Below are 16529 nucleotides of genomic sequence, written 5' to 3'. Positions count from 1 at the left end.
AAATAGTTAATTAATAATAAAACCCCATAATAAAAATGTAATACAATGTAATAAAAGTATTTTAAGCACTGCAGTTATTTGAAGAATGTTTGCTTGAGATATTTATTTGATTGTTTTGTGTTCCAGGGTGAACGTGGCTTTGCAGGTAGTAAAGGTGAAGACGGAGAAAAGGTAAATTATTCTGTTCATGTTATTTATTTTTTTAGTTAATGTTTTGATATATGGAAAAACAACTGGTGGCTGGTTCCAAAGGCCTCCCTTAACCCTTTCACAGATAAAACTCTTACTTTTTGCTGTGTCAGTGATTCCTGAAAGGCTTAATAACAAGGAATAGTTTATGCATATTAATTAGCGTAATCACTTCTTTTAGAAACCTCTCTTTCTCCCTTTCTCCCTTTCTCTCTTTCTTTCAAGAAACAATTAAATAATGAAGTCTAACAGAACCAGAACCACTTGACTCCAGTAGTGTCTACTGCTACCGTATTTCTATGGTAACTAATAGATGTTTATTTATACAGAACGGAATGCATGATGAAATAGTGTAGGTATTTATAGTACTCAAGTTATTGCTTTTATAAATTACAAACATTTTATAAAAACTTACTGTAATGTGTTGATTATAATTACTAAATATTTTGCATTCTTTTCTCCTAAGAAAGTAAATTCACTGCAATTGCAAAATTTTACATTTTCTACAGGATAACAAATAAAAACTAGTTTTAAAATGTTAATATTTGTTGATGTATTCCTGTGTACCTACACAGTAGTTAGCAAGAGTTTTGTCTCCTGCACATATCTGACTCAAATAGAAGTAACTTGATTGCTTGTCCTTGCAGAATGGAGGTGCATTTACCTCTTCCTTAGACTGGCAGTTCTATCCCCTTGCCAGATGGACTGGGATGTTGTCCTAAGGCTAGTCTCCTGGCTGGCATAAAGCTTCCAAGTGCAAATTCAAGGAGAAACCTTTCCTTGTTTTGCAAGTGTGGGTATCAGAAATGGAACCTGAAACAGTTTTTCCTAATTGCACATATTCTGCATTGGCCAGAAATAGTTGAAAAAGACATGAGCATTAAAATGGGAATGAAACTGGCCCTTTGGAAGGCTGTCTCAGCAGACAGAATGCTGGCCTGGGTTGCTCTAGGTGATGTGCGCTAATCTTCCTGTAGGACTGCAGACAAGTAACAGGTCATCAAAGGCAAGTCTGTGTTGAGGGACGAGTGGAAAGAAGAGGCTGTTCTTAGCTTGCCTAATAGGAATTAAACTAACAATAATAATAGTTTATAGTTGAGCTTTAGCTCCTTAAACAAGTTACTACCTGGTTACTGCTTTTTTAGTAGTGTTTTGGCAGATTTGGATTAGGCAAACTGATTTAAGGATGTATCTTTTCTTGGATCATAGATAGTTTCTCTGTGCTTCAGCTTGCTGTCTGAAAAAGATGCAGAAAATCATTTCTGATGAATGTGTCATGTGTTTGTATGTTCATATGTTTATGTAGAATCATATCATAGAATCATTTAGGTTAGAAAAGACCTCTAAAACCATCTGGTCCTTACCCAATGATCCAACCTTTAACCTAGCACATACGTTTGTATGTTTATATGTCCTTCAAGATGAAGAATGAGAGATGCTGAGATTCTGGCAATATTCAGACTAGCGAAAATGGTGAGCAGGTGGCAGCTTTTGATTCTAAGAAAGAGCAGTATATTTGTGCAGAGGCTGCTTTGGACAGGACTATATTCATGCACTCACCATACCTCTTCAGAAGTGTCACACAGCTTTCCAATGTTCATATTTTAAAGAAAATATGTCATAGATTAATTTAAGCAGATTTAAAGTTGCAGAGGGTTTTCTTAGGAGGAAGTATTCCAGTAACCAGGAAGGAAAAAATATCAGAAGTAAAAGCCAGCATCTACAGCAACTAAAATTTATCACGTGAAGATTCAGTCTCTAAAAAAAGCACTTGTTAAGCCTGAGTGTTTCTAGCTTCACAGACAGATCTTATTTCCTTCATAGCATCATTATTCATCAGTTCTGAAGGGCTTGTTGATTTTTTTTTTCATAATTGCTCTGCAGCTGTGCCGTGCTTTCCTTGAGTTATATGAATAAATTGTGTTTGGACACAGGCACGTGGCTCCAGCTGTTGCTGCCACTCTCTTTGCTTGATTTCCCTTATATTAAGGCAGAGATAAAATGACCAAATGACTGGCAGTAACATTTTTCTTATGTGGAAGTTGAGTCAGCACATTTTAGACTTTTTTTCCTATTTGTTTTTTAAGTTCAGAAGTTAATCAAAAGATTCTGTTTAAATGTTTAACTGTTAACAAGATATTCAACTGTCCTTCAAATAAAAGGAAATATGAGTAGAAGAACCCTTATTTACCAGTCATTGCTCAAAAATATTTTTTTTTGAGCTACATATCATGATTTGTGAGGTAAGAGTGTATTTTAAAATAACATGAAGAAGATCTCAGCCTGGTCTCAGTTTGACCATAAATTAAATAATTTAGAAGAATAACAATGCTGTTTCCAGTTACTAAACTCTGGTATTAAAAAGGTGTCTGTATCTTTCCATTATAACATACTGTCCAAAATACAATTGTCGTTCTAATTTGTGTGTAGTAAACATGATTAAGAAGTCTGGAACTTAAAATTTAATTTTTACTAATACAAACTGCTCTGCTAGATCTTGCATCTCAAGGAACAGGACAAGTGTTTGAGTAATCTGTTTTGCATAACACCTAGAGAGGGTTACAGCTGCCTAAACATTAGGTATTTGCCATTTCAGACTCTCCGCAGTCTCCAAGTGCCACACACAGCTGGCAGAGACAGCACAGAGCTGATGGCAGAGCACCACTTCCAGGAGGGGCAGCTGCCACCATAGATTCAGAAATTAAAAATAGCACAAGATGCCTTTGTAGGCAGCTGACGCCCACTTCTAGTGAGTTGCAACAAAGAAGGTACATCAGGGAGACATAGGCAACTGAGGTGAAAGTAATTGATCATACGTAAATGAAAGATACAGGAGGCATCTTTAATTTAAGCTATTAAGGGATATTCCTTACATTTAAAGGCTTAAATCTCTCTTAATTCTTTAGGCTTAAATCTCTCTCTTTAGGTTTAAGGGTTTCTTTGCTACACGTATGTCTCCTTGAGGAATCAGAAGTCTTGATCTGCCTTCCTCCTTTTTTCTTTTTTCCTTTTTTTTTCCTCCTGTTATATTGAACTTTGCTCTCTCTTATAACAGCCAACAGTAGTAAGGGAAGCTACAGAACTGCAAGTGTATGTGCAGGCTGCAAGTTTTCTCTCTACAGGAAATATACTCTCAGTGTAAATTTGTTTTAATCCTTTGTATTCTGTTTTCTTTGTGTTCGGTAGGTAATGTCATTGTCTTATATGATAGTGTTACAGCTTGCAACAAAAGCATTGATCTATGTTCTATAGTATGATTGAGAAAGTATGTACTGAGAGCAGTTTTAATTGTTTTGCTGCCAGCAAGGAAGACTATGTTAAGTGAATCTGTCTTCTGTGAATACTGTTCAGTACTGGGTTTTGTTTTTTTTTGGAAATCAGAGGTAGCCTAAAAAATAGGATGCAACAAAAAAATAACAAGTGCAAGCAACTACCTGTAGGGGAGAATAAACATGATTTGGGGTTAAAAAAAAAAAAAAAAAAAAAAAAAAAAAAAAAAAAAGAAAGAAAAAAAGAAAGAGAACAACAACAACAACAAAAAGAAGTATCTACTTTCAAATTAAAATCCGAAGGTTATTTGTATCTGAAGATGAACACAGGTGAATGAAGTAAGGCAGTTGCCAATGAAGGAAACTAAGATGTTTTAAAGAGCAATACTGTCTGCAACACTAAGGAACTAGTACTGTGCTATTTGTTATTGGTAAAGCTTTAACTTAAAAGTTGTTGGAAGGAGATCACTGGGAACAACTGATCTATGTAACACATAGTCTTTGAGGAAGGATTGCATGAATGAAGATTACTTAGTACAGAGTCAGCTGAAAAGGACTATATAACCAGCCTTCAAGCATGTAAGACGGCTTCATAGAGGAAGGGAATGGTATAGTTTCTGTGTCTGCAGGGGATAACACACGAAGTAACAGGCTGAAAGCAGGGCAAGGAAGACACTAAGTAGCTGTTAGGAAAGGCTTTTTAATTGTTCTGTTGTTTGTTATGGAAGTAATTTCCTCTTCCAGTGCTCTGTACTTTTTATCCTAGTTACAGAAAAGGGAATGATCTATCGAAAGGCCTAATTCATTAAAATACAGGAGATCAGATTATCTCAAATGACTTTTCCATTTTCTGTTGATAGCATCAAAATAATGCAAGTTATCACACCAATTTCTATTTGGATAAACACAGAGAACAGATAGACAGTTTCTTTTTCAATCTATGTTCTTTGGTTTTAGCAGCATGGTATTTAGAGTATGGACTAGGGAACAAAAGTTGTCAAGTGATTTAGTGGAGATTTGTATGTACATGGTTTTCAGCTTCAGATAAGAACTGGTTCCTTCACTAGAATGCGCTTAGCCACTTTTTTTTTTTTTCTTTTTTTTTTTTTTTTTTGAGAAGGGTATATACATACATTCTTGTTCTAGAGCATCACATCTCGGGGAAGACCAGTGCCCTTGCTCAAATACCTGATCACCTGCCAGCTGATGCTCTCTTCCTCATAAAAGCTACCATGGATTGCCTCCTTGGGTAGCACTGTATATGGTTGCTTGGATGTGTATGTTTATTTTTTAATAAATATAGCTACAAAGTAAATTGACCTAAATAAATGAAATCTAGAGGTCTCTGAAAAAAAAAAAAAAATGTTAAGTACAATATTTTTTTAAAAGAAAGAGAATCTTTAAAATTTATTAGAGCAAAAATTGCCATGCCTTTTTTTTTTTTTTTTTTTTTTTTTTTTTGTTAAATCATGATTTATCCCTTTTTACCTCCAGATTCTTGCTTCCTTTGGTAATGCTACCTAGTACTCTTTGCCTAGATCTCCCATTTTTCATCTCCTTATCTACCTCCTTGGTTAGAGTATATATTTACTGCAGTATATGCTTCACAGATACTCTTTTTTTCTGTAATCAAGCTAGAACACTGGTATTTAAGTTTTGAGGGACATGTGGAACCTCAACACCACATAAATTTTGTGATAATTTGGCACCCTGTGTGGAACAGATCTGTATTTTATTTGGAAATAAAGTGGCAATTGAAAAGCCAACACATTGTACATGTTATTTATAGCCAAGCAAGCATGACAGGATTGTTGCTAAGAGATGATACTGGTTAGACAGAGCTAGGAATCCTACATTCCTTGTTTCATGTAGCTTCTTCAAAGCACTAGTATAAAATCCATGTTTCTGTTTTAAATCAGAGAGGCAATTTATATTGACTAAATTGCCGTACTAGCTGATTGCTCAGAAGACTCAGAAGATGAGTGACAGAGTAGGAGGGTGGCTGTGCACTGGAGCTGGATTCTTCAATTGCAGTTTTCATGACTGGTTGCTTTCCTTTATAAAGGATATTCAACTCCTGTCTCATACTCTAAATAGAGGATCTTAAAACTGGGTGTCATTGGAGTTGAGCTTTGTGTCAGTTCATGTGCTGTGATACTCATTTGTGAACACTTGATCTGTAGTGGTTATTTTACTGCAACTCTTTGATTGATATTTCTCAGTAAAATTATATAAATAAAAAGTTAGATGTATTTGAGTAAGGGAAACTTTGGGAGTGAAGCCATAATGACAGTCATACATTATTTCCGAAGTTTTATCCTTTTATCTTTACTTTTTATATGTTTTAGTTCTGTTTTTGCCTGTGTATACATGTGAGAAGAGGGAGATTATCTGGGGCTTGTCCAGCCTAAATGTAGAAAAAAATTGTCATCTGCTTCATTTTCTTCTAAACGCAGGATGTGCTTTGTATATATTTACTATTTTGTGAAGTACAATTTGAATTATCCCAGGAAATAGGGCTTCCTCTATTTCCTTTAGAAGAAAATTCCTAATAGATCTTAGTGTCAGGAAGATTTCCTGGAGGTTAACGTTTTCTTCTTCATCCTATCACACCTAATAATATACTCCTCTACCTTTCATCCATTCAGAATATGCATGTCCCCATGTGTAGTCTTTTTCCTTCTAGTGTTCAAAAAACTTTTCTTAAATAAGCATAAGTAAATGCAGAAGGAGGCCAATTCCCTTTCAAAGGTGCTAGCTGAAGTTAGTCATTATTTACTTTTGCTGTCTAATATTTTGATGTTGATACCATAAATCTCAGTGATGAAAACAGTCCACGTAAGACAGCTCAAGTATCAGGGAAGCCTGCAGTCTGCTTGAAAAATAGGAGTTGTTGCTCATGGAGTAGAAAACTAATGGATCTGGAAAATCTATAATTAAAAATAATAAAAAATGACAATTAAGAGAAGCAATTGTTAATCCTCCTGTGTGTTAATACAACTACTTGTCAGCTCTACATTCTGCTAGAAATACTTCAGTATTTATATATACTATTAAGTGTAGAATATACTAAGTTCAGTAAGCTGCAAATCTTGATATAACCATAGCCACTGAAACAACAGATCTGTTATTGTGTATGTTTTTTGGAGGAATGGAAGGAAGTGCACTTTGCATTACAGACTGAGTCCAATTCCAAGGTTTTGTTTGGATGGTGATTGAGTCCATGCCACTGTGCTGAAAATGTGTCTCCTTGCCTTTGCTCAAAATAGATATTTTATTTGAAATTAAAAAAAATAATAATAATAATGTGTGGAGGTAATTTTCTGAAGTCCTCTAAATCCTATTTCAAGCAGTCAAGACCGAGTTCTTTACCAGTTGGATGCAAATATGACCTGAGTTTTTTCATACTTGTCTCTTAATGCTATGAAGCGAAGCGTTAAGTTTTCTCTCTCTCATCTTGTAACTATCTGGTTACATATTCACACCTTTTAAGCTGATGGGAACCAAAGTTCTTTTCTTTGGTTGTATGTATATATATATATATATATATTTTTTTTACTGTGACATGGTGAATAACAATTTATCTTTTTCATAAAGTCCTATGAGGTTAAATGCTGTTCGCAAGACAGCCATCTCAGTTAAAGGGCATGAGAGTGTTTTTATTTGGGATTTGTTTTTACTATGAAGCATATTACATACCATCACAGAAAAACATGTACACTTATGTTTTAGGGGAAAAGGAAAAGCACACATTTAATCCTACAAGAAGTTCCTACCTGTAATAAAAGCAGTCTTAACTGGCATTTATCCCAGTAAGCAAAATGTTACCAGGGTTCATCCTGTAGTTCTGTGGCATTTGACTTGATGTGTCTATCTTCCTACTGCTTAACTAACTTGCCCTTGAAACAAACAGGCTTCATCAAAAGTGCTTGTTTAAAATAGTTGACAGCCTATGGTAACTTTTGAACTGTGCCTGGGAATTGTATGGGGAAGTGCTATTAGCCTCATTGAAACATCTACAAGAGACCTTCACAGCTAGGGTCTATCAATTTATTGATATAGATGACCAAGTTCCAGGACTCAAGCTATATCACTGTCTAATTTACCTACAAATGCCCATTTGGTCAGATTAAAGGTTCGTCTAGCTCAGCATCCTGCTTCTAATGATAGCCAAAAGTGGTGCCTAGGGAAAAGCGTAAGGACAGAGTAAGCAAGTACAGTGCTTCTCCTCATGCACTCTTTCAGCCTCCAATGATTTGTGACTGTGTTCTCAGCCAGATGCAGTTTCAGTGAATTTAGTAGTCTTCAATGGACTTCTCTTCCATTAATGTGTACAGTTTCCCCTCAAATTCATGTAAACTTTAAGCATCTGCAGTATCCTGTGGTGAGGAATTATGGTGTTTATCTTCATGTTTGAAGAACCACTTCCTTTTGTTTGTTTGGAAATTGCTTCCTGTTAATTTAATGTAATGTCCCCTATTTCTCCTTTTAGAAGATTCCTCTTCTCCCTTTACTTATCAATCAGGAATTGATAAGCATCTCTCATGCATTCCTGAGCTGTCTCTTCCAATTGAGAAATACCTATCTCCTATGACAACTGATCTGTATTTTATCTTCCTAGTAGCTTTATCTGGATGTTGTATAGATCAGTTGCAAGGTTTTAAGATGTTAGAGACAAGGATTTCAATGTATGTAATATGACAGTGAAGTTCTTTGTTTCATTCACTGTGCCTTCCTAGTATTTCCTGACATTTAACTTCCTTCAGTACATAGATTCATATGACATTTTGATTTTGGATAGCTCTCATAAGTAGTGAGGTTATCTCAAAGTACAACTATAAAAAGTCACATATCTATACAAAAACTGGTAATCTTCAGCCCTCTGCTGATGCACTTTCCTCTGTTTTATTCTCGTGGCATTCTGCAGTAGAGGAGAGTTGTTGGTCCTACATTCATCATTTTACTCTTGGTAGAAGAGTAGATGAGAAACTTGAGAACATACACACTTGTTCGTTGTTAGTTAACAGATTTTTACCTCTTGAAACACAACCAATTTCTGAGCTCAAATATATCTTTGCACATTTAAAAGCCTCAAATATGCAAATAGAAGTGTAACATCTTTTTACTAGGCATAGTCATGATTTCATAATTCGTAAAGTTAAAGTATTAATCCTGAAATAATAATTCGTAAAGTTAAAGTATTAATCCTGAAAAGTCTTTGTATGCTTCATAGGAAAGTTAAGTGTTGTTCACAAATATATACATATAATGGAAGATTTCCACTTCCCAGTACATCCAGTTAAGAAAATAATTGGTTTAAAAGAGCATTCCAACTATAAAGTCGCATACTTTCTTCCATTATGAACCTTTTTTTCACTGCTAAATATTTGCTAAATGTTAACAGTTCCACCTGAGGTACTGCATACTAGCCCTCTACCTCAAAATGGCTTGCTTTATGAGGTTTGAGTGCAAACAGTTTGTATCTTGCTGAGAACAAGATTAGTGGAGGAGAGAAGTGACTTTGCCAACTTCTAAATGCTGGTGTGAGCTGTCAAGCTTTCTGCCTTGAATTAGGATGTAATATTTGACAGGTGCAGTTTTGGCATTGAAAAGTTTTATTCTTCAGTACAACTTCTCTCTGCCAAGGTTTGGTGTAATCTTAAACTCTAAAAATGGCCATTTGCAGATATTTAGTGCAACTTTGGTCCTCAAATTCCCTAAATTCCCATTGCTTCCACAACGTAGAAAGTCTCTCATGTAGTAGGCCAAGCTCTGGGCAAGAAGGTACATGCAGTGCTCTGCAGAAGCAGCCAAGGCTGCTCTGAATGAGCTGGCTGGGGTGGCAGAAGCAGTGTAGCTTCCTTAGTGGGCACTTTGTTGAGACGTAATGGGAAAAGCAGAGTGCCAGGTCATTTGGCTGTGCTCCTAGTAATAGTTACCTCTGTGCTGCCTTGCAGATCTCAGAGCACATATCCAGAGATAGATGGCTGGGTACCATTACAGTTCTGGATGCGTAGAAAAGATGCACTAGCTTGGAAATAGCTAAGGCTGTAAACCTTTTTGACTGTAATTTTGATAAATGGTAATTAATTTGAAATCAATGGAACAACTTTACCTATATGGAGTGGTGCATATTTAGCATTGGGAAAGTATTCTGGAGGAGCAAAGAAATATTCACCAGCAGTAGTAGAGAGCACAGAATCATCTTTGCTTTGTGTAGACACGTTGAGGTCCTAGTTTCTACTTAAGAACTCAGGGTAGTATGGCACCAGTGAGATGAATGCTACAGTCGGGTCACCTTTGTATGGAAGAGACGGTAGAGATGGGCATGGAGATTGAGTGGGTGCCTGGGGAAAACAGGAAGAATGGATGGTGTGAGTGCATTTCTGAGGGAGATGGAAGAGATGGAGAATAATTCATGAGGAATAATTCAGCGAGTATATCAGTGTTAAAGTGAGACTTCTTTATTGGAAGAACACCCTACCTCTTCCATTTGGAGTGCTCTGCCATTCCAGCAGGTCCATGCCTGGATCTAGTCTGTAAGAAGTAAATCTCAATCCATTTCGGAGTCAAAAGTAGAATACAGAATTTATGGTTTCCCTGTTTTTCATCAGCTTGGCTAGTAAACTGTTTGTGTTCTGTGATGGATGGAATGTGTCTCGTGCTCAGCCTATATTATTGGTTCACCAGAAAAGAGCATTTACTTCAGCTATTTTGTTAGTTCAAGTGATAAAGCTTATTGCCGTGAATTAAAATATCTTCCCTTCTGACTCTGCAAATCATCTTTGGTGAAAAGCCTTATAGCACATTATAACGAAGTATTTTGCTTAGTATTTATTAAACTTAACAGTCTGAATTTAAAAAAAGAAAAAAAATATATATTGCTGAGTCCAAAGAGAAGAAATGCCAGAATGTATTTTTTTTAAAAAACTAAATGTGACTTTAGTTGGATTAAAGAGAGTCCTGGAAAGAGCCGATCATGTGTGTGTTTCCCCAAAATAGTCTCAGCGAAATAGGTCTGACTGAAGTTCAACATCCAGTCATTTTGTTCAAACTTATTTTCATAACACTGCTTTTGAATGTCTTTTTTAGTCTGGTAGCTATTTTTATTACTCTGTATGTTCTTGATTATCTGTGCCTTCTCTCTTACCCTTTTTCCGGCTTGCAACTTAACTTTCCTGTTGTGCAAGCACCCACACATACATGTATGTGTATTTGTTCGTCTTTTTCCCAATTTTACTTTTGTAAAAACTGTGTACACTTCACTAATACCTTTGCAGGGTTGTTTTTAACTGGAAATGCTGTGGGAAGCTTTGCAGGAAGTGTAGCATACCTTGAATACTTTGGTTCCTTATAAATCTCATACGTTGTAGGTAAGTTCACATGATATTGGTCTGGTCAGTTAGCCCAGATGGAAAATTAAAGTAGTTTCATATTTTCATATTCTCTGACAGCATAATCTAAGTAGGGTATTAGGTGGGGTATTTCTTCTCAATCTCAGATCTGGTGATTAATTTAGCTTTGAGCATGTGTATTTTCTTGATTTCTGATTGCATGTGCACATTTACAGTAACAAGCTTGTACATTTACATTTGTATTTATATGTTTATTTAAATAAGTAAGTTATCCTAACTTATCCCCTTTTAGGAAATTCAACATAATACAAGCATGAAAATATTTAGTACCATACTAAAAGATTTCTAAATTGAATCATTTCTGACTTAATTATTTTGATTGAATAGCGTGCTGTGCAGTTATTATCGGAAATGCCTTTTTTACCAAGAACTTCAAGATAGAAAGGAGGCTCAGCAAGAAGGAGGCATTACAGCAACAGAGAGTAAGCACAATCGAATCCCTGTTGGCAGCTGCAGTGTATTACTTTAACATAGTGGACTAAATAACACTAGTGACAGGCGAGCCTCCTTTCTCTCAAACTGGAGGCAGTTCTTGGGAACTGCTGAGCAAAGATACACCGCAAGAATGAGCTGGCAGGGCTCTGCAGAAGGAGGCTGTCAGATTACTGCAGCTGCTACTATCAGTGAGATGATGATGTATGCACTGTTGCAGAGGATTATCCTTTTTGGAAAAGGAGAGTACTGACGGGTATCTAATGAGAAGAGGCAATAGGATAATACAGCAAAATACAGTATTAATGCAATATTAGTGACCATCATATCTGAAAACATTACTTAGCATAAATCACTTGTAAGCCTGTGTGGCCTTATAATTTTTTTTTTTTAAGTTTAGAGTTTAGGCTCTTTTTTTTTTCTTTTTTTTTTTTTTTAAAGTGATATTTCTACAGTAAGTATGAATACTATGAAGAAAATTTGCAGATGAAATACCTGTGTCAATTTAAGTCAGTGGGCTCCCTAAGTCCAAATCAGACTTGTAATCTTGGGTGAGCAGTTGTCACATTAGAGTGGTTTTAGTGGTTTTTACAACTAGGATACAGATCAGAATTCATGAACAGAGAGCAATGAAAGATGAAACAAAAACCTGTAAGGACAGAAGTGGGTGTGACTACTGAAAAGTCAGCAACGTATATGTTTAACGACTGCATTGAAATCTCCAAAGCATTTATTTCCCCCTTTAGCAAGAGATGATATTTGTTAAGGCAATATTGTCAATGAGAAGAACCATTTCTTTGTCTCTTCTTTCCCAGCTGCTTCTTCCTGTCCCCAATGTCACTGTGCAGTGCTATTGCAACTGTTGGTGTGACACCTAGTAAAGCAAATGAGTCAGGGAACTCTTTTGGCCCCCAAAGAGTTCCTATTTACTGGTTTATATCTCATCAGGTTCTGTTTCTTCAGACTGCTGTCTAGCTTTTCTTCAGCAACCAAAGTATTTCAGAATTATAGACAAATTTTTATGACCAGAAGGTACTACAGTACTAGAGATGACTTTTGGGGCTGAATCAAGATCAGTGTGATTACTTTTGGATGAAGCGAAACAGAAAGATATACTCCAAGAACAAGCTTAAGGTGCTGCAATTGCAAATAGATGTTGAGTTCATGAAAACAGACTAAAGCTACTCCAAAGTAGGTTTAGAATAGGTTCCACAAAACATGTACAATGTGAAAATCTGGTTCTCTGCATCAGTTGCTTCATAGATCCTCTTCTGTCATGCCATGCTGTTTGCTAATGTAGACAGAACTAGAAAATACTTATTTTGAAGACCTGACCTAGGCAGCATGCAAGTCCAAGCAACAGGTTGTCTAGAGAAGCTGTGGATGCCCCATCCCTGGAGGCGTTCAAGGCCAGGCTGGATGGGGCTTTGAGCAACCTGGTCTGGTGGGAGGTGTCCCATGGCAGTGGGGGTGGAACTGGGTGATCTTTAAGGTCTCTTCCAACCTAAGCCGTTCTGTGACTCTGTGATATTAAGGCTGTTGTCAGTGATACACACAAAAGCTAAAGAATGGTAAATTGTACAGAAGTATGTGCCTGATGTAGTTAACTCCATTAGCAGCTTTATGCCTCTACTTTTTGTGTGTCCTAAATGTTTAGTTTAAGAAATTGAAGAAGCTAGCTTAGAAGAGCAGCTAATTTACTGTAAAGCTCAGAGATTCTGTGACAGTAAGTGGAGAGTCAGTTGTCTTAGATGTCTCTGGGGGAGGGAAGGGTATGGTGTGGCCAGTATATATTGTGCAAAAAGAGATACAGAAGGAATTTGACCTGTGCCCTTATATGAGTTGTACGTACTTACAGAAGGCTAGTGTTAACTTAAACTTGCTCCTGTTGTCAATAGCCATCTGGCAGATAGAGATCAAATTTCCCAGGATGCTTTTTCTAAAGGTGCCTCCCTCTTGCAACAGGCTACAGAACATTCTCTGTTGTATTTATTCTAGACACTTTACTGCAATGTTGCCCAGCTAGAACAGAAAGATGGTAATTGTTTGCAAGCTCAGTATCCTATGGGCTGGTTATAATGGACAGTTGCCAGTGAAGTGGAAGCTGTGGATTTCGATTCACCTAGAAAGGGAGAAAAATTCTTGCATGAAAGCTGTAATTACTATGTTTTGTGCAAAAGACAGCCATCCCTTACTTCTATAGCCGTGTTTTGAATTGCCCTTAGTAAAGTATGAGCAAGGTATGCATACTTTGAACACAAATCAAACCTCCTTCTCAGATGAATATTCATCAGAAGACTGAACATATCACACCTTTAGATTTTATCAGGTCTATGAGAACTTTATTGAAACTCCAAGGAGCTCCTGGTCTAAAGTTTGTAATTCTATGTACCCTAAGTCTTATACATATATATATATATATATTTTATATATATATATATATATAAAATATTGTATATTTTATATACATATATATATATTTATTTATTTATATAAAGCACCTATCACCGTATTGTTAAACACTCTTTGGAACCACTCTGATGGCAGGGGTAAGAACAGGAGTTGGCCTGTTAGTACTTCAGCACTTCTGTTTCCAACCAATTTAGAGAAAAAAAAAAAAAAAAAAAAAAAAAAAAAAAGAAAAAGCCACAAGACTTTGCTGTACCCTAAGAAAATGGAGGTAAATGATAGTGCCACCTGTGTGGGCCTGATGAATGCAGTTCAGAAATAGTCACAGCTAGAGCAAATGCCATTATTTCTGTTGTCATGTGGTAGAAATAGAGCTGAAGATGCAGCCTTTCCAGAATAGACGTAGCAGTCCATCAACTTGTGCAAACACTTGACATGGCTGTAACCATCTGCAGAACATCTTTCAGAGTCTAAATAACAATAGCAGTAGTCTGCCAAAACCATGAAAGTATGGGTGTCTAAAAAATACTGTGTTCTGTGAAAGCAATACTATTTGTCAACTACTGACAAGAACAGATTGGTTTAGGTTCCTTAGGAGACAAGCCTTGAAAAGAAACTAGTTTATGCCTCCTACAGAAAAATATTCATTCAACACTAAGGCTAAGCCAGTATAAACAGAAACCTCCCCACTAAAAGGCAGATAGAGCTTTAAACAATTGCAGCTGAAAGTCAAATCCATTTGTAATATTTACTTAAGAAAGGAAAAAATAGAGTGCTCATTAAATCAGGCAGATTTTTCTTTTTAGTTTTTAATCTATTGGTAGATACACAAGACACTAAAAATCAAAAATATTGTATAATTTGGTGTTAGCAGCTTGGAGCCAAATTCAACTATTAAGTTTTGTTTGAGAGTACTACAAGAGCAAAATTCTGTAAAAGTGCAAATATTTGTTGAAGTCCAAAAGAAGTGTTATGATTCCATTTTACTAGACACAACCCAAAAGCAGAGCAGACCATTTATCTCTTCTGAAAGATACAATACAAGATTTAAGACAAAATATGGGTTCCTGCAGAACAACCAGACTTGATTGAGTAACAAAAAAGTAAATAATATAAAAAATGATGATTTACCTATTGGCGTATTTTTATGAATAAAAGTTGAATGAAAAATTTCTAACCCAAAATTAAAACCTGAGAATATGTGATCAAATAACTATACCAAAAAGGTAGAGGTTGGGGTGTTGGTTTTGTGATATTTTTTTCTCTTTGACTTTGAAAATTTTCTCATTGACATTTAAAGATTTAAAGAAAAAAAAAAAAAGTTAAATGGTAGTGGCAGACAAGCAATGATATCACGCCGAGCAAAGTTTTCAACCTACAACATCTAAATTTCTCTTGGCAAAACACAAAGCTAGTGTGAGCATCTTGAGCCTGAGCAGAGTTAGTTCGGGGCATTTATGATTGAAAACAAAGCTATGTGTTAGATTGTGGTTAGTCTGGTATAAATAAATATAAAAAGCATAATTCATCTAAAATCTCAGTCATTTTTCTTCTTATGCATGTTAAGATCTGTCATCCAAAAGGCTGGGGTTGTGTCATTATGTCTTTTACTCTGATAGGTCTATTAAGAGGAAACGTATGCCATGTAGTATTCTACATAGTTTTTTGTTTGTTTGTTTGTTTAAATATTATTTAATGTCTTTCAGTGTTTCATTGATAATCTCAACTAATAGCTTTGGTCCTCACCAAGGAACTTTAGGAAGTCTTTTAGATTTCCACCAGCTAGTGTTATGTTGAAGATAAGGAACGAAGTGAGATTCAGAGGTCTCTGAGGAACACGTTAAGAGATCAAAAGATTATTCAGCTGTGTTTTCAGTAAGGTCTCATTGTTACGCGTCCTGTAGCATTTTCTAGATGTTTTAATTAAAAAGATTTGGCGTTTTCTGAAGGTTTAGTTCTCAAGCATGTCATAATTCTATAGGCCATCAGCACGTCCTGTGTTCACTCTTCCCTCATAGCTTTTATTTCCAAACTTTCTACCATTCTGAATTAGAGAAGAGTGGGTACCTGAAAGTTGGCCGTGTTCCATGAACAGCACAGTGCCCAGAACTATAGACACCATCCTTCATTATTCTGATCAGTGACAAGTAGTGACAAGTAAACAAGAATAATTACGTGTTTTGTTGTTGTTTGTTTTTTTTTCGATTTGCATTTGGCTCATCCTAAAATGAAGCTTGGCCTTTTGAAAATAGCTTTGTGTTACAGACTCACACTCACTGTATGATCTGTGATAATCCTTATATCCTCTTCTGCACCAGTGATGCACAAATTATTTCTTATTTGTGCATTTGATTTCTCCAACCCAAGAGCACTACATCGCAGTATTTGTTGAACTTAATTTTTTTAATTTTTTAATGGCTGTTCTTATTGATTGAGATCATTTTTTATTTTGAGGTTTTTCTACAATGAATAAAAATAGATGACTGCCTCATTCCTGTTGACAGGGAGAGACGATTCATCAGTGCAGTTTTGGATCCATGGATTGGCTTGGCTTCAAGTCATTCTGTGCCTAAGATTTTGGACTCAACTGAGGTGGTAGTTTGCCTTTATATAGCTTCTCTTGGAGCTTGCTCAGAAATGTACTGCATGACACCAAGTAGTAGTTATCCCCTATGTACTTCTTCAGTATTGCTCAGTCTACATAAGTGAAGCAGGAAGGAAAGATCTTTCTCCTGACACGTTATCCAGCTTGGCCAGGCACAGCACCTGTTGTTTATGGCTCTCACTAGACAGTGATGGCACAGTTTTGAATCAG

At 36.1% G+C, this 16529-nt stretch overlaps 1 protein-coding gene across 10 annotated transcripts in view; it reads left to right on the top strand.

Moving 5' to 3' along the window:
- The window catches only part of COL19A1 (collagen type XIX alpha 1 chain), a 208668-nt gene that overhangs the window by 83337 nt on the left and 108802 nt on the right, over nt 1-16529 (top strand). For all 10 annotated transcript variants that reach the window (XM_084515289.1, XM_084515298.1, XM_084515297.1 and 7 more), the window contains one exon: nt 127-171. In XM_084515289.1, coding sequence (XP_084371415.1) covers nt 127-171 — 45 coding nt within the window. The remainder of the gene's footprint in view (nt 1-126; nt 172-16529) is intronic.

The sequence above is a fragment of the Aythya ferina genome (genome assembly GCF_964211825.1).
Source record: "Aythya ferina genome assembly, chromosome: 3".
Taxonomy (NCBI): domain Eukaryota; kingdom Metazoa; phylum Chordata; class Aves; order Anseriformes; family Anatidae; genus Aythya; species Aythya ferina.
The sequence above is the reverse complement of the archived record's forward strand: the minus strand, read 5'-3'. Positions and strand labels throughout refer to the sequence as shown.